This window comes from Taurulus bubalis (assembly GCF_910589615.1).
Source record: "Taurulus bubalis genome assembly, chromosome: 15".
NCBI classification, from domain to species: Eukaryota; Metazoa; Chordata; class Actinopteri; order Perciformes; family Cottidae; genus Taurulus; species Taurulus bubalis.
The window spans coordinates 22,983,047-23,004,575 of NC_136603.1; the positions used below are offsets into that span (position 1 = coordinate 22,983,047).

At 42.6% G+C, this 21,529-nt stretch overlaps 1 protein-coding gene across 1 annotated transcript in view; it reads right to left on the reverse strand.

Moving 5' to 3' along the window:
• dpp10 (dipeptidyl peptidase like 10) overlaps positions 1-21,529 on the reverse strand; it is a gene marked incomplete at both ends in the record, with an annotated part of 187,520 nt that overhangs the window by 63,056 nt on the left and 102,935 nt on the right. The window contains 2 exons of the mRNA XM_079231365.1: positions 17,377-17,472; positions 21,069-21,183. Coding sequence (XP_079087491.1) covers positions 17,377-17,472; positions 21,069-21,183 — 211 coding nt within the window. The remainder of the gene's footprint in view (positions 1-17,376; positions 17,473-21,068; positions 21,184-21,529) is intronic.

The window sequence follows — 21,529 nt, forward strand, 5'->3', positions numbered from 1 at the left end:
GACTGCAATATCCGCAGTGTTGTTTTTCACCCATCATCAGCTCTCCTCCCGATCACATTGTTCTCCTCTTCCTCACCATCACCATCCTCTAAAACATTGTCAGCAACAAAAGCAGGTGAACATGACACACGCTTCTCTGGAGAATAATGTAACTGTTCCACCTCAGGGAAGCAGCAGAGTACTCTACAAAGGGGCCTGCACCTGGATGCTGCATTGTTCCATGCAGTCAGCAGTTCTGCCTCAACCTGCATTTCCCCCTTGTGCCTCCAATGGGGACATTTCCATCTCCTCAAGGTCTCTCATCACTAAATCACCTCACTGGAACTCTCCAGATGCAGTTACATCATGTGTACAGAACAACAAGCTGCGCTAAATGACAACATAAAGAAAGGTATTTCAACAAACTCACATTTAAAACTACACTGAACCTGTTTTGAGAGTGACTCAACTTTTAGAGTCACAGAAATCAAAGAAAGAAAGTTGAAATCAACATAAGGGGCTGAACGGTGGTTTGGTGGATGGCTCTGTCACCTCTGTAGTTCGCATGTTCTCCCAGTGTCAGCGTGGGTTCTCTCACGGTTCTCCGGCTTGTGTGTGTTTGTCTGTCTCTATATGTCAGCCCTGCCAAAGTCTGGCGACCTTTTCAGGGTGTACTGTGCCTTCGCTCAATGTCAGCCGGCTCCAGCACCATAGCGACTTTGAAGGATGAGCGGTTAAAGATAATGGATGGATGGATAGACATAAGTCATATCACTGAAACTTGTTTAAATCAAGGGAAACAATTAAAGAAGAAGTGGGGGAGGGGGAAAAGTTTAACTGTCAATGTGGGACGATAGTCAGTAAAAGATACGATTGGGGCATCAGCCTTAAGGCTTTCCAGTAACCGGTCCATGACAATGTGATATTGGGAACAACTAATCTGTAAGGAAATCAGCAGGAGGATAACTAATAACGTTAGCAGCTAACTGCTATTGTGCGGCAGTTCCATTAGTAATGATGCGTTCAAGCTCTATTCACTTGAAATTAATATTTGGCAACGGTCAATTATAACGTTATCATGATGTGTTTAAATGATATCTTGTAAAATGTACTTTTTGGCAAGAAATAGAGTTGTTTAAAAGGAGATGGAATTATTTTAGCGGCAAAAAAACGAAGTCTGAAGCATTTGACATTTGATAACAAAACAACAACACAAAACATCTGCATTCTGCTGATCCGATCCGAGACTAAAAACCATGATACGGACTGATCGTATCCCTATTTAAATATGGGGATACGATCAGTCCCTACGGCTTTGGATTGATTGCTCGTGATTGATTTACACCACTTCTACTGACTGAATATAAAATCACTTTCTGAACTAAACAACTAACTGCTGCATTAAAACATGCTGTTGTTTCTCTACAGGACCTAGACCCTCCATTTCAAGCAGCCTCTGCCCTGTGGTTTGGTTCCTACCAGGGTTCAATGCACAGCTTCACAAACTGCACTCGGGTTTGTTTGAGCCAAACCAACGAGGTTAGGCGTGAATAAGCACTTTGCATGTCTTGGTCTCAAATAAGCAAAAGTGTAATTGGATTGGATTGGATTGGATTGCTAACCAGATGATTAAATCGTGTAGATGCATCTTCTCTACAAGACGCACATGTGACCTTTACTCCTCTTGCTCTCACTACCTAATGTGACAACATTGGAATGGTGTGAACTGGGAAATCATTGGAAAACACAAAAAAAAGGTAATTATACCAGTAACAATGCAGGGATACACATGAAATGAGAAACATGTGAGTCTGCCACCCTGGAAACCTGTGAGGTTTCAGTGCACCTCGAGTATGTTTCAAAAGACAGATGCAGATTAACTTTAATTCAGACCCAGCTGTCTGCTGTTCTTTTTGTTAACATCATATCAACATGTGGTTTTTCTTTCATTGTGGTGACACCGTCCGTCATCCTACTTGAGAACAAACTAATTCTCACTGAGCCGTACTACGAATAAGAAAAGCTCTCTGTCCTGTGTGTAACCACACACATCCTTCCTGCACATGGCTCTGCAGCTACTTTTCCATTTCAGTGCATTGGGGAAAAGCAGGGTCTGCAAAGTGAATGACTGCAGGCGTATGAGCGCTGGTTGTGTGCATTTTCTACTTAAATTGTACCAAAGGAATGCAACAACCACTTTCTGGAGATGGACAGGTGGTACTGGCACGCTTCACAGACTCACTTTAATTGGTATCTTGTAAGCAAGCGCTACCTTTTATTTGCTTAAGTGGCTGAGAGGCGCTCAAAGGTTTCTGAGACGAGCTGTGTGGTAAATAATGAGTTAAAGGGATGTTTTGAACGTGGGAAAACCCTGCTAAAAAGAGGTGATAGAGTCCTTTCCCATTGCCTGTAGGTGAGTATGCCTTTTGGTTTCCTTTTTCCCGGACAGGATTTGTGACCGAGATGGCAAAGAAAACGCTTGAAGAGAGGGACATTTAGCGTGTCCACCCAACTGCCATGTTTCTACTGAAGTCATTAGTCCCAGGCATGGATGGACAGAATTCTGATGTTAGTGGGTGTTAGTTTTTTTTTTTTTGTCCAGTAGGAATGGGGCTCCAGAATGTGTTTTAAAGCTTTCTGAAATATGGAGCTGAGTAACTGCAGTTCATTGATTCCTCTCCTTCATTTCTCTTCATCGACTGCTCTGCAAGCCCGATACCATCCACATGTGATTTGTAATGCTAAGCAAGTGTCGCTGACACGGCGCACATTATTGAATGTGTTAATCAAGGGCAGTCATTTCATTCGTGATATAGGACGCACATTATGTTGTAGTCCATGCCAGTTAACCCCGTAGTTCCCTCTGGAAGATTGAAGACACAAACTGTTAACTTAAAATCTACACTTGATGTCACCATGTTAAGAATAATCACTGAAGCTGTTTAAGGAGCTGCAACACTCAATAATATACTGCATTAGATTGTATCCCCCATTTGAACATCTATTTGAAAATAAAGTCTAATAACTCACATTCTTCAAGCTGCACTAATCTATATTTCCATAATAAAAATGGTCATGAATCAGGTGACATTGTGTAATGTGAAAGGGCTCGCTCACAGAGATTCGTATACCAAGCGTTATAGAGTGTATTAGTGTCTCTTTGCTGCGACAGCCAGACGTCTCACTGTTGGCTCGGTCTCGCCGGTCTCATCAATCTTTTCCATTCGCCGCTGAATGTCACAAACAAGCGTAGATAAACCCACTGTACGCGACGGGCTCGGCAGAAGACTGCCTACAGACACAATTAGCATCAGGTTTGAGAACACAGTGGAGCGTTCAGCAGCTCAGGAGACAGATATGTTTCTCAGTGCTGGTGGAGACCAAAGCAGAGCAAAAACAAGTCACACTGGGCTTGCATTACAACGTGTTGGGAGGAAACCACTCCAAATGAATGAATGAACAGTTATCCTGCTCCTTGTCAGCCAGATGTTTAAATGGGCAACTCTTTGAACAGATCAACTTCATAAGGTGATAGTGTTGTCTTTAAAGTTTGGCCCAAAAGTCAGTTATACCAGGATAAGGATAAGACTGATAACATGATATATTTTATTTTTTGAAGACACCAACATCAATAACATTTCAGTCTGACTGTTGCACTCAGTATCAATCTCACTCTTATTTCTTATGTAGACATGCATCTTTAAATACGGCTTACAAATATATTGTATCATTGGTTTTTTAAATAATATCCTAATATAGCTGAGCTCTTTAGGTTTTGGCAAACAGTAATACATCCGGAGTAATATGTGCATTTGTTAGGCACTAGGGATTTATATGCAGTGGTATTTATGGCAGCATGTGTGGGATTGAGTCAACATATACTGCAGTATGTATGCTCATGGCAATGAAGGAATACGTCAGCCTTGTGGCTCACTGGTGTGTGTTTGGACAACAATGGAGAGACAGCAGCTGAAATTGCAGGTGCACACATCACACAACAGTTGTTAGTTGCATCAATATATTATCGGATTTGTTCTTTTTGTGGGATTTGTTGCTGGTAAGCGAAGGAGGATACCATTTAAAATGCGTCTCCATCAGCCGTCAGTCAGGCGATGATGTCAGGGGACGTGAGAGGGTTGGGGAATGAGAAGCTATACTGCCCCCTTTGTCCCAAGAAGTCTATATTTAAACCCGCCATGTTTAATTCATCGTTGAGCGCCATCCTTTCACACCGGCCCTGTATCTGGGACCAGAACATCAAATGAACCAAGGACTTAATGAAGTGAAATGTCACAGCCCTATGGCAGGGTGCTGCAGGTTATAGATGGGATATGAATGTCACTCCATAATGCATTGGCCCTTATGGCCCTGGGGGGACAGCGGCACCGAGACCTGCGTGCAAAGTGGATCGACTAGGATTACACTGCAACCAGACACAGCTGTTCCAGCCCTGCTAAGTGGTGTACTGTCCAATGACATTTTTTTCATATTCACGAATACATGTGAAAAACCTTAATTCTTCTCAGTTGAGTCAACCGATAGCGAAGACGTATTTTAGATGTATTTTGGGAAAGATTTCGCAGAGCATGCATGCCACTGTATGAACATACTGTAGGAGGTCGCATTGCTCTTGAATCTCTGAGGATTACATGATATTGCTTCACTTTAAACCTGAACCCACCCCCATCTTTCTTTCATGAATGTGCTTTATTTGTCACACTTCTGGTAGATGGTGGGGGGGATTCTAATTAGATTGCTTTGCTTTCCTAGATGAACCATAATCACTATTCACAAAAAATCCTTATTTGGCGAGTTCTGATCTGCTTCTTCCAAGGTTAAAAATTATAGTTTTTGCTACTTAAAGGGACAGTTTACCTCCAAAATTTAAAAAGACATTTTTTTTTTCATAGTGCTATTTATCAAACCACATTGTTTTGGTGTGAGTTGAAGAGATGTCGACAATTTATTGGGACTGCATGGCTCTCATACATATAATAATAATACACCCATCACCGTGCAGAAAGAAGCTTGGGTCTACTCATGGACGAGAGGTCGATGTCTCGTAGAAGTGTGAACAAAGCTGCTGCTCAACCCCTGTGTGCTGCCGCCAGAACACTGGAAACTGCAGTAATGAAGTGCTGTTAACACCTGAACCACAAGGGACGCCAAACCAACCAGGACGGATCTCATTGGATCTGAGATTTTACCAAACCATAGTCGGCGTGCCAAGATAGACGTCAATGAAGTCTCCCTTTGAATGTGTAGCTACGTTGACGCACGTGAGCGTCAAAGTCAATCTGAAAAGGAAGATCATTTGCTGAATGAGCATCGGCTCCTCCCTCAGGAAGATTAACGCATATAATAAAATAATAACTTTTCCTGTTTATGTCCTTGCTGGCAAAAAGACTAATCCAACAAAAACACAGCCGGAGGTTGCTTTTTACAAACATATCCCTCTCTATCAAAAGTGACAGCTCAAAAGGTTACATTAATAGTCTCTGTGAAGATGCAAGGAGTCCACCATAGGGCAGCTAGACATAAAAAGGTACATTTACAGAGCGAGTGTGGGCTGAGAGGTTTAAGAGCTGTTGTCATTGTGGTGACGGCCATTATGGACTGTGAGGGAGAGAGCGAGTAGACAGAACGTCAGACACACAACAGTACCTGCAGTTTGAGGTCTATCCTGGCAGCTCGTCCAGCTTTGAAAGATATGTCTGGACTGAGTCAACTTGGCTCTCGTTTTTGCAGCTTTGGCCGATATTTCTTGCATTCACTCCGTTATCTGTGAACGTAGTGACGTCCCCGTAACAGAGTCTGAAGGGGGCAAGAAATCCAATCGGATGGACAGGTCAACAGGGGTCGACTAGCCTGAAGCTACACCGGGGGTTTGTTTGCTGTCTGAGCAAGTGACTGCTCGTGCTTCTTGATTTTAGCTATGCATGTTCCAAGATCTCAACAGGAGACTTATTTGGCACTATGTGTTTATTACTAATATGAATGGAAGCAAAAGTTGTGTGACTATCATGAACGTTTCAATAAACTGCCAGGACAAGACAACTCAAAGCATTTAATGGCAAAAGTATGTCAAATATTATGCAGAGAAACCACAATTTCGCTAAACAAAGCCATTGAGGAAGTGTTTTAAAACTTGCATCCTCGTTACTGACCAGCAGGGGGCGACTCCTCTGGTTGTATAGAAGTCTATATAAATGACTCTACTTCTCTCTTGATTTATTCCCTCAGTAAACATTGTAAACATGAGTTCATGTCTCAATTTCTAGTTTCAAGTCTTCTTCAATACAGCATGATGTTCATTTAGTAAATGATGGTTATTTAGAGTCAAACAGACCATAAAGCAGGGGAGGCTTTAGGGGCGGGGCTACAAGGTGATTGACAGGTCTCTGCCGCACACAGTGTCTCTTTTCAGCTCTATACTATCTTATGTTACTGTATACTGTACTTCACAGTACTATAACATATACTTTTCAAGATATACATGTATTATACTGGAGCATAATACATGTACATTATGGCCAATTGTACTGTAGTATACATTGTGCACTAATAAATGGCAGAGCCATTACTGCTGTACATTTCTACATTAATAACTGTATGGATTTCCAATTAATTGTGGAACGTCTGTCTCTTCCGTATTCTTTTCAAATGTGCCTGGAAAGGAAAACAGTATGTGTGTTTTTGAGAGTTTTATTCATCCAAAGTGTAATGTATTCCCGTCCAAATCATTTGGATGCAAACTGTATTTCACTTTCATTTGTGATGCACCTGCAATTTTGAAGCCTCCCGTCTCCTATTTTATTATTTCATTATTTTTGGATGGGATTCCGAATAAAGGGAAGAATAAATCTAGTATTTCTCTCCACCCTCAAACAAAATGCTATGAAAAGATTTCAACGACAGCCTCAACTAGCCTACGAGATAGCAAACCTGGAGGCACTAAGCCATTTCACAGTCACATGGGGAAAAAAAAGCCTTTTGAGAAAATCTGAGATATTTAAAGTTCTGCCATTCAACCTTAAAATTACTAATTTTAGAAGTGTATGGATCCGGTGAGGCAGAACCGTGTGTGGAGTACAATAAATGCTATATAGCTGCTGAGAAATACCCTTTTTCCTCATATGAAATGTACTCTGTGTGAATGGAGTGTGATTGGTGCTTTTTAACCCTCTGCAGGTCTGCTGCTGAGATCTGCCAGCTCTTCTTCTTCATCCAATATATCACCGTCTTCCCTCCGCAGGCAGGCGCCAGCCAATCAATACCCTCTTTTGCTAGAATCCCACCGAATGGTCTTTAACAATGACAAGGGCTCGTCATCAGACAAACACACCCCATCTTAGTATCACAGCAAGGTACCGCATTTAGATCACAACTATGTCTCATTGTACCGGTACATATGAATTATTTACAATGATTTAGTAGTAAAGGCGACATGATTCTAGCTGATTGATTCTTCTCAGGACTCAACATGGTGGCCTCATGGTCGCAGCATAGCTCCACCTCCCACCTCCACCATGAGGTCTCATGAGACTTAAGTGACAAAATGGGCCTTCAATGTGAATATAAGACCATCAAATAGCATGCTGCATCAATATATTTTAAGTCGAAGAAGAGATATAGAGAGAATAAAAATGAAAGCGAGAATACCCAGCCAGAAATGTTATAATACTAGGATAATAAATAATTGTATTTTACTCCAATACAAAGGACTTAAACATAACACATGCATGTTTGGATCTATAGTGCAAGTGTTGAGTGGTTGTTTCCTTCATTTGCGTCGCAAAAAGCTCTGACCTTGTTCAGAAAAAAACACTGACTGAGCTGTTTCACTGCATACTGTTTGCGTTTTGTGTAAAAGCACTCGTGACAAAAACAACCGTTCCACAACAAATCTGGCGTGTTAAGGCCTTTAGTTCCTGTTTCCTATCAGCTATATGCTGCAGTGGGTCATTTCAGAATAACGGCGTACGGAAGTGTGAGTGTTCCTCTCCTCCCAACGATAAATGGTGTCGCTGATTGACACTGATGCTCCTGTTTCCTGTTAGTTGGAAATCAATGGGCGAGAACTACTTTTCCAGCCGTCATGCTCTCTTTCCCTCTGTCTCTCACACACATGCACACACTCTCTCTCTCTCTCCAGAGACACTTTATTGCACCAGTGTTTCACTCTCTTTTTTTCCAGCGTTAACGTCATGCACCGCGACACAATGTCTACCTGACAGCACCGTTAGGATTTTCTATTTTGGAAGCTATTTGTCCACTTTTTTGTGTGGTTGAGTTATCTTGTGATGCAGAGGATGAAGCTAACACGATGCACTGTAGGGGCTGTGATCAGGCCCGACCTCACAGTCCACCCCTTGGTGTTGTGTTGGTAGCATAGACCTCGCTAAGTGGAAGCTAGTGGTTATCACTTCTTGAAGTAATGGACTGCTGTTGTTCAAAAGAAGGTAAATCCTCTTTCTTTCCTCACATCCTCTGCCTGAGGAGTGTCTGCACTGCCGGCCTCCCATGGATACTTGTCGGCGCTCGTGTTTGAAGTAACTGTTTTTGAATACACTTTGAATACATATAAGACATGATTCCAGTTCAGAAACTTCCAGAATGTATAATCTGATCATGAGAGCAGTTCTCTCTGTCTTTATAACTGGCTACAGCTCTGCTAGTTATATTGTGCCGTGTAACCCGGGCTCCACACAGTGTCACATGGGCTAATGGCGGTATGAAGCATTATGAATGGCTGAATTTATAATGCATTATGTCCACCCCTTGTAATACTTCGTAAACCTTGTTATTATATGTTGTCGTGATTATGAACATTTACAGAGTTTTATAAAGAATTGACTTTCCACTGGTATTGTGTTGCCAAAATAACTTCAAACTGTATTTAATTTGTGGGCAAACTCTGATTTTACGTTTGCCAATTTCATATCTTTGCAACATTTTTGTGAATGAAAAAAATTCAAACACATTGCTTTTTTTGCAATTAATATATTTTTTGATTTATGTTTTACTTATAGGTTCAAGATGACATCACTGTTGGTATCATATTGGCTGTTTGTGTGTTTTTGGGAAAATTATGCAACGGCTCTAATAAAGGAAACTAACAAAATGTCCAATAAATATGAAAAGCTACTCCTGTAGAAAGGCTATCATGTATTGCATTATTATATTGAGCCTATGAACAATATGATGGGTGAGGATTTACCCACTCAGAGGCCCGTTGGCACAGTCTCTGTTTAAAATCACACACGATGAGCAAGAGCATGAGAGGGAGAAACGGAAGGCTTAACGGAGGGTCAATCTACAAATGAGAATGGTTTCCCCACAATATTTAGTCCGTGAGAGGACGACCAGAACAGACAGAGGCGGCACATTGACACGTTTATCCCTCCGTGTCCTCACAGCTGTCCGGCTGCTCTCAGCTCCGGATCTGCCGGGCAGTAGCATGCAGCCATTAACAACCTTCACGCTCTAGCAGTCCTGTGTATGTGCTACACGCATTTGAATGCTAAGATCAACACACACACACACACACACACACACACAAGCAGTCTTTCCTGCACTCGTGCTTTAGCGGCAGTTCCCAGCACAGCTTGGGAAGTCTCTAATGTTAATTAATGGGAGGCACCAGAGCATGCAATTCCTAATTAACCCCTGAGAATGATGGTGCAAAGGCATGCAAGTGGAAAAGCAGTCTAAAAAAGAATGCAATTTGCTTTTTTTTCAAGACCCTTTTTCGTCGCTAGCGATCCATATGGAGCAACCCGGTCTGCAGATCGTTGCCAGCTGACAGCAACGTGGCTGGTCTGTTCGTTCCCCTGCCACCACGCTGAGTGGGAGGGAGGGGGATAGAGATGAATTGACGTAATCATGTAGCCAATTAGGGAAAATGAAAGAAAATCAAGGTGGGTTGATGGCTCAACACGAGAAGAGCAACCGAGCTGAACGGCGGAGTGATTGGTCATCCGCTGAAGAAAACAAGTCCGTTTAGAAGCAGACCGCGATGACACGACGTGATCCAGCGGAAATAGGAGAAATGGCCACGACCTCTTCACAATAACAATGCGCTACGAGGTGGTGGCGCGTAACGTGCTATTGTTTCTCTTACGGTAGCATGTCCCAACTTCAACACTGCACGTCCTCAGACCCTCAGCACCCACCAAGCGTTCCTCAAGATACACGTACCGACAGAAAGAGAGTCCTTGCTTCGTAGCTCCACGTGCACACACACTATCTGTCTACACACTCGTAGCATACAGCTTCAGGTGGAGTGTGTCAGCGCATCCACACCCCACCGACCTGCAGCTTGGGTCACAGCCCGCTCATCGGCAGTCTGGCCGAGAGCTTCACACCGCATGCCAAACCCCTGATTCAGAATAAAAGGTGTGGAAGGGAAAACAATGATTCACCATATACTGCCTCACAGGGAGAGTAATGGGATGTGTCAGTGCCAAGGTAAGTGGCTCTCCCGAGGGGAACATCGGTGGCAGAGATCACGACGACGTCATATGCTGCATCTCGTGCGGCGACACAGATGAGCTTCAGAGAGGACGGCTCTCATTTCCTGTGCTGCAGGCAAGTTCAAGGGTGTACTTTCACTAAGGGTAGAGAACACATCTCCTTCACAATGCTCTCAAAATATTATTTTCGGCACCTTGTGGAGTTTCATTTAGTTTCACTTTGATATACCCTGCTGCCACAATCCTAATGAGAAAATGTCTGAGTTGATGAAAATGTTGATAAATGTGTCTGCATCGCCTTCAGTTATTACAGCCTTATCGCACAGAAATACGTGAAATGACCTCGACCTGATTAAAGTGCCGACACCATGGAAACAATGCCAATGGATCGTTGTTTCATAGCAGACAGGTGTAATCCCAATAAAATCAGTCCATGTAGGGAGGAGTTCGGGGCGGAAGCGGCGATCAAATACAGGACTCTCACCCAGGAAATCAGTGTCCGTGTCCCGTATGAAACAACAAGAAGTTATCTTAAAGGTATAGGCCTAAATCCCAAAGCTAATGTTGTGTTACCTAAATACTTTGATGAATTGTATCCGTAGTAGAGACACATATTTTACTAAACATGCCACCACCACCTAATGCACAGCCAGGAGGCCATGGTTATTTTTGGTATTTCTGTGAGATTATGTTGCTTATCACCATGTTTTCACTGCGAAAGCTTTGTGAACTGTACAGAGTTTCTATTGGACTGTTGTGCCCTGGGTTTTGCCTGACAGGCCAAATGAAGGCTCCCTCACCTGTGAGGCTGGTTAGGACTCATCCTCCTCTGCATGCTTCAGGGGAAACCATCCACAGGTTTGAGGGCCGCCATTCACATTGTATTCAATATTGATTAATCTGCCAATTAATCGAAATATAATTTTGGTTTCAAATTTCAGAGAAGTGAACTACATTTCCATCACAATGTGCTGAAGCCCAAAAGCCACAACGGAGCCTGAAGCCCTCACTTCTAAAACCAAAGCTCTTCTTTCACTCTTATTTATGTTGTAAAGTCCCATACTCCCTCAAAAAGGTGAGGCAGATGATGTGTTGGATGAAAATCTGTATTTCTCATTAGCTGAACCAGCATTAGGGGTCTTATGACATTAATTAGGCAAGAGCAGAACAGCATTCATCATCGTCAAGGACACAAGGCACTTGACGATGATGTGAGTCTCTTTCAGCCGGTGTCACCTTCTATTACTGCGTATACAGCTTCAAGCATCATTATCCAGTCTGACATGTGACCTGCTAATAATATAGCTTGTAAAGCCATCACGTATGAGGAGAGCCATGGCTCAGCTTGACATAAATATATGAATTATTCTGAGGTATTGTCAGATAGATATGACATTCATTCATGTGAGAGGATACGGTACTAAGGGAAGATAAGTACCCGTGGTTAGAAAACCGCTTAGCTTGGCAAGAGTACTCGAAAAAAACGTAGAAGCTATAAAAGAGCTGGACCAGTCTCCGTGACGTCTCCCACTGGTTTGTTGAGTACGGTTTTGAAGCCTTGAGTTCCTCATTTTGCCCGTCGGCATTTTGTTTTTTGCAACCAGAGTTGACCCAAAACAGTGGAGCTGAGTTCAACCGAACCCTGAAGAAGACCTTTTAAGGCGCGTACGTTGGTCTTTCGTGAACTGAAAACATACAGTGAAAGGGTTCAAGTTCTAGTACCAAAACACGGCCAATTCCTAGAATGGACAACTAGGTGGTAGCAACCTGTCAATCACAAGGTAGACCCGCCCTCAAGCCATACTTTTCTAAATGAACGTCATGCTGTATTGAAGAAGACTTGTAATTAGAGACCATAAACTCATGTTCCTTATAGACTTCTATACAACCAGAGGAGTCACCCTCCAGCAGCGATTCATCAATCCGTCAGCAACACACCTGCTTTTCAGGGAAACTAAATGAATGAATGAATGTGACTGCAGTGAACGAAGAGAATGGACAGGCTGTGCAGCTGACCAATGGTGAGCAGTGAGCGAAAGACTCATGTGCCTTTGTGTCTTAAACTATAATAAGAATAATAAGAATAATAATAGTAGTAGTAATAATAATAATAATAATAATAATAATAATAATACTTTTAATTTATATAGCGCTTTTCTGAATACTCAAAAACAAAACTATGTTTGTTTAATGCACAGGTGTAAACCCTCTAAAATAACAAGATCTGTGTCTTTTTCTTCACTATTTCATATTTTATTTGTGACTACAGTGGGACAAGGGTTAAAGACGCACCCAGTCATTTTGATTTATCCTTTCAGAGGATTCCTGTCGTATATGAATTATTAAATCCAAACTACAACATAAACCGAACGTAAAGTCAATAATATTTGAGAAATGCATCTAGTAGATTAAGGATCAATGTGAACTGGAGGAACAAATAAGATGTCAGATGTATTAAAATACTCTGCTTTAAATCATAATGTGTCTCTTATGTGTTTTTTTGCTACCAAAACAGTTAAATTAGCGTCCAAAATCAAAACAGGTTAAAATATGAAAATATTCTCGTGCTTCACTAAATAAACTCTAAGAACTGGAGGTCTCCAGTTTGCACATCACATTTTAGTTTTCTGCATATTGGGCCGTGATTGGCTCCCACATGAGCAGTGACTAACCAAAGTAACGCTTGTCCCTCCAAGACGTTACACTGAGGTTTAGACGCACCGTGAAACTCTCTCTCTGCAGCAGATGAATGTGAAAACAGGAATTTACTGTCGAACTGTTCATATTTTTTTCTCCACCACAATTCGGCCAGCCGTCAGATTGTGGCTGAGAATGTGAATCGAGCGGCTGATTTCCCTCTGATCTAATCCAAAGACCTGCCATGTCTACCTGGCTCTGTGGACGCAGACGCACCGAAATGACCAAACAGTTCATACAAAAGATGAAACGCCAACAGCTGCAGTTGAAGGTAATGTCTTTCTTTGGAGAGGGGGATGAAAAGGTGGACCAGGCTGATTGGAAGGGGAGACTGCAGGAGGTAGAGCGGGTCGTCCACTAATTGCAAGAGCGGCAGTTCAATCCCCGGATCCGACTGAACCCCAAATTGCTCCTGAAGACTGAGCCATCAGTGTGTGAGTGTGTGTGGATGAATGGATTAGCACGTGGCACCTCGGATGGCAGCCTGTAACGGCCGGAGAATGTGTGTGTGAAGGGGTGAATGTTGACAAGTAGTGAAGCGCTTTGTGTTGAGCCAGAAGACTAGAAAGGTGTTAAAGAGATGTCCATTTACCATAGTAGGTATACAGTTTCACTATTATTAATTACAATAATATCACTGCTGCATTAACATGTATGATGTGTTTTATAAACTGACAGCAATGCATCATATTCTATAAGATAATCATATGTTTGCAACGTCGTCTGTAGCAACCAATGAGAACTACGTATCTCAACTTTCCAAGAGCTCAGAAAAACAACTTGGCCATGATGCATTTGAGCTTTTCTAAATAGTGTATTCAGCTTGAGAAGTGGAATTTTCTGGACACATAAAGGAACACTTCCGACTTCAGTTCATCAGAAACATAAAAAATCAACACATCGTCAACACACGTCCAAGTCAAGCCTCAAGTGTTTGAACTAGAGTCCAACTCAAGTCTAAAATATTTGGGCTTGAGTCAGAGTCAAGGCTCAAGTCTCCTCTGGTTGTGATTCTATGATCTGCTGCATGCCATCCGGTCTGCATAGATCACTGCATAGTTGTATCTGAGGAATCCAAAGCATGTACTGTATCCTCACTCCTTCATCTATTAGTAAACAGGATCAGCATCCGTAAGCTATTCGTTTTACGGTCACTTGAAACAAGCTATTGCAATGCAATGCGATATGAAAACCAAAACACAATGAAAAGTCACTGTTTCTGAGACTTTAGTTCAACTAGCAAGCTAGCAGTGTTAGCCCTGACTGTGTGTGTGTGTGTGTGTGTGTGTGTGTGTGTGTGTGTGTGTGTGCATGTGTGTGTGTTCATGTTCAACAGCTCACCTCTGACTGATCGTAGAACTCCACCTCTGACTATTTTCTTCCCCCAAGTTTCTTTCATTTTTTCCCTCTCTGCTCCAAACATTTATGAAGTTGAGTCATGCTCAGGAGGATTACATATATTTTTTAGCTCAAGTTGAAATATGTTATCCTGGGCTTTGCTTCAATTTACTTGTCCGCGGGGGTATGTGTATTAACTCACCTTTGCATGGACTTTACATGCCCTGCCTCTGTAACTCAATGTGAATGCACTTCAGGCTTCAACAGGAGGAAAGGCTGTCCAACTCATTTTCACCTCCAGGTTTAGGACGTTGTGTCAGATCCTCTTGTTGCGTGCATAGTTTACAGGTTTCAAGACGCCGAGGGCCACTGAGTGAGAGCAGGCTGGTGAGTCACCCGTTCTTCTAACAGAGAACACTCACTTCTCTAATGCTCCGACTAGGTTCATTGGCTGTGGAAGCAGCGGGGTAACGTTTCACTGGATGTGTTATGTTTGAAGTAAATGCCTTTGTAGTACAAAGACAGAAAAACAGTTAAAAAAAAGCTAAAAATGTTACTCCACTTCCCCCAATTGTCTGTTGAGTGAACCGTTTCTGGCTTTGAGAGCTTAAGTGAGCCAACTGGTGTGTTATTTTCTGCTGTCTGGGCCAATGTGAACACAATATGATGCCCTTCTCTCAGCAGATTGTCAATGACAGGCTGAGGGTGCCCAGCCTGCGTGGGGAGCTGGCGACAATACTGATGGAAAGAGACGCTCACTGAATCACGTGCGGCGGCGGCTGAATGTCACTTTCTCAGTCACATGCACCGGTGTGAAGGACACACACACACACACACACACATGCACTCAGAACAGCTGGAGAAGACGCTGCACGTCATTTCTTGCACATGTTCCCGACATTAACCAGCTGTCTCACTATAATCTCCGTACAGATCTTCGTCATTAACAGCCGTACCCACATCAGAATGACAATGAATTCCATGTCACACTGCAGTCAGTGTCAGACAACACTTGCAGTGTTGCAGCACTGTAAACAAATGCATTTCAGTTTGAGAGCAAACCTGCACATTTGTGTGAAACACAGTACTTTTCATAATGTAAGAGCATCTGTGGTGTGATTGATTTAATGGTGCATGGTCCAATCAGCAGATGTGCATTAACCAGTCCAGACTACAGGTAATTGGGGGGTTATAGTCGTCGTCATCATCATCATCATCCCCGTGTTGAAGAGGTGAGGCATTTCCAAGAGACAATGTCCTGTGAAAAAGTAGCCCAATTACCAAAGAGATTGCGATGTACCTGATGGATCACAGCGCAGCGAGCAGCAAATGTAATGATGCAGCCCATTTAACTAATGTCAGATTGTGAAACTTTATATGGGTGCTCATTTAGCTGAGGTATGAACGAGTCCCCAGATGTTTATACTTGTCTCTTTCATACCAGTAGTTGGTGCATTATGTGTGGACAAAGGGAAAAACATAATAGGTACTACTTGCTTTTAGGAGCCGGACTCGATTGCCAATCTCTGTGTGGGTGCTGCATGTCTGATTCTACTCAGAATTACTTTGAATTCACCTTATATATGATTTGTTCAAATGTTTCTGTGTAACTCAAATGCATTTCATGCTACTGCACCCTATTTGCACTTGACTACTCATTAGATCACACAATATACCCGTTCAGATTATCTCTAATGGAGACAGAGATGAAAGACTTTCAAGCCCAAACCTCCAAAGCCTCTGACTTAGGGGGGAAAGAAATCTCATTTTTGCTCCAAATCCTCGTGATCAATCTTTCCTCTCTCGCCCGTCTGTCCGTTATCTTCTCCCATTTGTCTGGGGTCTATTTTGCCCCATCCATCCACAAACCACCTTATGAAGCTGACTTTTCTGGACCGCCTCGTCGCACAACATCGGCGCTCCCTCTGTCTAGCCTGAGGTCAACTCGGGGAATGAGATGGAGCTGCGAAAGATAGTGGAGAAATGTCACCCGGGAATGAAATATTGATGGACGGAAAGGCCTCGCCTCTTGCCCTTGCCCCGCGGGCGTGGAGGGAGAGGCACGCAGTCGATGGGCGACGGAGAGGAAAGCCAAAACAAACACACTAATCCTGAGGAAAGGAGCCAGACGGAGAGCAATGCGGGAACGCCGCAATCCTGTCCAGCCCTTTCCCTCGGAGGTATCGTTATCTTCTCCCTCCCCCTCGGCCAACCATAATCAGATTCTCTTGCACTTCACTTGATGTGGTTTATTTCCAGCCCAAAGCCTTCCAGGCTTAACATATGATCCCCTTCTGGCAAATAAGGGAATCAATACAATGTACATAAGGCGAGGGAAAATGAATCCCAGCATCTGAATTTGCATAACTGCATGCAACGTAAGGCCCGGCTGAAACATTCCTGCCTTGTTTAGAACTGTCGGCTCGCTGTTGCAAAGCAGGAGAGGCAGCAGAGAGACGCGTCATCCCTCGGCCGTTGTTTCCTCTCGCACACAACAGTCACAACTCCTCGAGATGTCGTTCATGTCAACGACGTGTCAAGCTGTGTTTTGTATGAAGAGCAATATGAAGAAGGGGACGGGTGATGCAGTCAGTTTATCAGGCTGTCACTCAAGCCGTTGTATAACTCGGCCGTAATAACGACTGTGCCTCATGTGTGCTGATCTTGTCACTCCGTGGAACTTGCCGATGGCAGCTTCGTCTGCCACGAGAAAACAATGAAGCCTCATTAGAACCACAGCCTTCCTATCAACTCTCCTCCAGGCCAAAGACCGGTGTATGAAAATACATTGTGCATTTTCATTCGTTTTAGTGCCCAACTCACTGAAGGAATCAACCGGACTGCTCTGGATTCCAGGCGGTGACAGTGAATGTGGTGGATTACTCACCATTGATCCATTTGGCCTCCGGGTCATGGACCTTGAACTCAGGTTTGAACAGATCCTCCACGGCCAGTTTGGTGTTGCTTCCAGCTTGGCTGTCAGCTGAAAAAACAAGCCATTCATTGTTAAGAAGCTTTACATTTTATGTAAGATATGGTGTTCAACAAAGGCGTGATGTTCTCTCCAGTTATTAAAACATTGGTTCCATCTGGCAAGCCGATAGTCTCCAGCGTTAGCTGACCTTGGGGTTCATTTTCACCACATTTCTGTTTCTTTTTCTATGTTTACCGGCATCAAAAAACAAAGTTGACCCTGAAAACGTACAACAATAGTCTTAGAAAGCATCCTGGGTAAAGACGTGTTACACATATTTCTTCTCACGGTCAACAGTGGTCCAACAGTGACATCTTGCTTCTTTGTGACCACAGATGACCTGGACCCTACACCTGAGCCTGGATCAATACCTGCCTGCCTGTTCCTGTTCACCTGTATATCATCAACCACTCCTGTTCAGACCTTCTGCCTCCGCTTGTTAACTCATCCATCTTCACTTCTACAAGAAAACCCTGAACTGTTACTGTGTGCTGCGTTCAGGGGCATTGGGGTCCTTTCCCTTGTTGTCTCGCTCACCAGCTTGGAACGTAAAGCTCCATCAATCAATATTTTTAAAGCAACAATGAATCAAATGATGTGACAGGGGTCCCTTATAGTGACACACCCAGAGAGAAACATCACCCAACTCTGCTCCTGTACACAGCAACTGACTTCTGTTTAGCTTTTTGTTTTGGTTTGACTTCCTGCATGAATACACAACCGGCCACCCAAAGTTAACAGCTAACATCTATTAAACATCTCACAAGCACAGGATATTTTTATCAAGTGTTGGTGGAGACCAAAGCTGAGCACAAAATAACATGAATAGTGGACTTGCATTGGAAACATAACTTAAATAAGTCTGCCAGCTAGAGACCAACATCTGATGGATGTAGCTTTAAAGTTTAGGTTGAATGGACATAAATGTCTGTTTACTCCTGCAACCTGCACACTAATATCAACTATTTTCAGTGGAAAACTGTTTTCAAGTTTAGTAAATGGTTCACATTTGTTTGGCAGACCGATGTATGAGTGTCCTTTTAATCCAGATTTACCTCAAACACAAAGAAATCCATGGAAATGAAAAAGATGCACCTAAAAATATTCTTTTCAGAGAATGGCATTTCACATGTTTATTAATAAGAACATTACTGGGATAGAAATGCCTTAATTTATTCAACTGTTGCCCTTGGAAATGTTTCATTTTTAATTATGAAATGTCATTTCTTTAGCAGGAAGCGAACGTGCCAATTGAAAGCTCCTCCTGAATAGGACAGCTGCTGATTGTGAGCAGAATAGCAGGGCCAAGTCATTTTGAATGTCAGCCACATTGGCTTTCCTTGATAACTCCACACAGCATGTTTGTTTATGGAGGCAATGGAAGTGTAACCAACCGTGGGACACACCAGGGGAGAGTGCACTGCATGGGCAGTGGATTGTGATGGTTTTTCATCGGTGGAACATTGGGGCTTTTCTTTCATAATTGTGGAAGCAGGTATACAGTGTATTTTAATGTAGTCAAATAATAATGAGGATTATACTGCTGTGTGATATAGAGATGTTCAAGGTCTAAGGAGGTCTCACATGTCCCAGCACAGTTTTGAGTAGTGGGGGTACATCTAGTACCACCAGGGTGCAACCTCAGTGTCTGAAAAGTAAAGCCAACGCCTTAAACTTGCATTCTTTCTAATGGCCATCAGGGGGTGACTGCTCCGATTGAGAGTGGTCCGTGTTTTCGTTTTATGACTTTAACCCTTCCACAGTGTGTTTTCAGTTCATGAAAGTTAATTATAACATTTTTGTCACTTAAAAATGTTTTAGTCAGAGTTCAGTTGTACTGTATAAGAAGTGGACATAGACATCACTGGACCCATTGGTTTGTGGGTGGCCAGTTTGAAGCCTCAAGTAGAGCGAATTGGTAGTTTCTATCTTGGCTTTTTGCAACCATAACCATTACTGTAAATGGGATCATAATTTACTAAGTAAACGTTGTGATGTATTGAAGGAACTAGCAATTGAGACCATAAACTCACGTTTACAATGTTTACTGAATATTATATTATACTCATGCTGTAACATGCTGCTGGCCATTTCAAAGAATTCATTTTTAAAACACTTTCATTAGCTTCACCTTTCAGAACCGGAGGTTGTACTTAGCTCCATCCTCTTGTGTTACTTCTGGTTGCAAAATGCAATATGACAATATGATAAAATCAAGATGGCAACAGCCAAAATGCTGAACTTTAGGCTTCAAAACCATAGTCCACAAACCAATGGATGATGTCACTGCGACTACATCTCGCTTTTTTCATAGTCTATAGGCATAACAGTGGGCACTGGCTTTTTTTATGCTATTTGGGGGCAGAACATGTGACATATTATTGCTTTGTACAGTTTTCTAACTTGTTAACCAAATTGACTTGAAAAAAGCAATAATATGTCAAATGTAACATTCATTTGGAGTTGTGTTTCTGGCAACCTGACAAATAGGTCCAATGTTCATTCTCCTGTTGTGTCGTTTGGGACTGGTCAGGTAGCGTGGGATAATCAAAGCCAAAGGTGTTTCACTCCAAACAGCTTGAAACAGCGTTGCTGGGAGCAGTGCGACTTTACCGAAGATTAAAACTGTCCATACAACCCGAACACCGAGCTGAAAGAAGATGACATGTTTGTACAGATGGTGCTTCTCTGTGGGTTCCTCAACACAGAATCATTTGATCAGTTGTTCATATAAAACCAGGCAGACGTCAGCAGTGGAGAGACGTGATGGATCAAATTCATTCATCGTGTTGATCAAGTCTGTCATCTTCTGATATTCTACAAACTCATCCTCGCAGCCCTTTGGATCTGCATTTAACATTCAGCATTTTAAATATGTTTATCCTTTTAAAGAAACATGATATACTTAGATCTGCATGGATTTGTTTGGTCACTTGGTAGCAGCTGAACAAGCTTCACACTTTGATTAGAATATAATTTGACCCTGAAACCAAAACAATGAGCTCAAAGAAGCAAAAGCGCTTGGTAGAGCTGAATTAACGGCAGTGTTGAGTGATCATTTTCTGTGGAGCAACAGCTTTCTCATCAACCGGCTATTTGATACATTTTAAAAGGTGCAATGTGTGAGATCTGGCCAGAATGTTGGATTAAAATAGAGTTAACAGTGTTAAACATTATGTCAAAGACGTACATGTCTTGCATTGCAGAGATATTAACTGAAATGAGCACACTAACCAGCATGCATGTAAACTTTAATCCAACGACACACATGAAGATTGTAACCAGAGAATATTCTAAGAGTTTCAGCAGTTTTTTTGTGATTTTGCATATTCTTGCCGATCATAAAAGTGCTTTCGTGAAATGATGCGTCCTATTTCTCTGAAGCGTGTGGCTTGGGATGACACAGTGCACCTTTGAATGAATCATGATAAGAGCAGCTATTTAGTTATTGCATGTTATGTCTTTTGAACTTTTGGGGTGGAAAAGTCTTGGAAGGCACAGCAACCACTGGAGCACGTAAAAACACATGTAAAACCGCTACTCGTGAACCGGAGCAAATCACAGCTGCATTGAGGCGGCAGGGCCCAATCACGGCTGAGTGTTACCTGGTGTGAGGACGATGACAGACATGGTGATTAGGGAGCAGACCACCAAGATGACCAGCAGAGCGATGGCAATCCCTTTCCAGTTCCTCTGAGGAGGACTGCCCCCACCCAGGTCCTGCAGAACGAGAAAAATGGAGGTGAGTACATAGAGTACAAATTAGTCTTGTTCACATTACTGAAGTTGAACAGTTTAGAAGTTTTACAATTTGATTGTTGACACAAAAATGAAATGTAAAAAGCTACATTTGCTCACAGGTGAATCTGAACGCTAAACCACTGAGAGCCTCGGCAACACACGACCATCCCGATGGTCACATATTGCACACAACTGCAGCACACATGTTGCTCACAATTTCTATTAACAAGGGTCACAGTGAGACATTGTATTTTTAAGTCTACCCCCTGCACGGTGAAGGGGATGGAATTGCTATGAAGGGCTTGTAATGAGCCACACTGTAAGC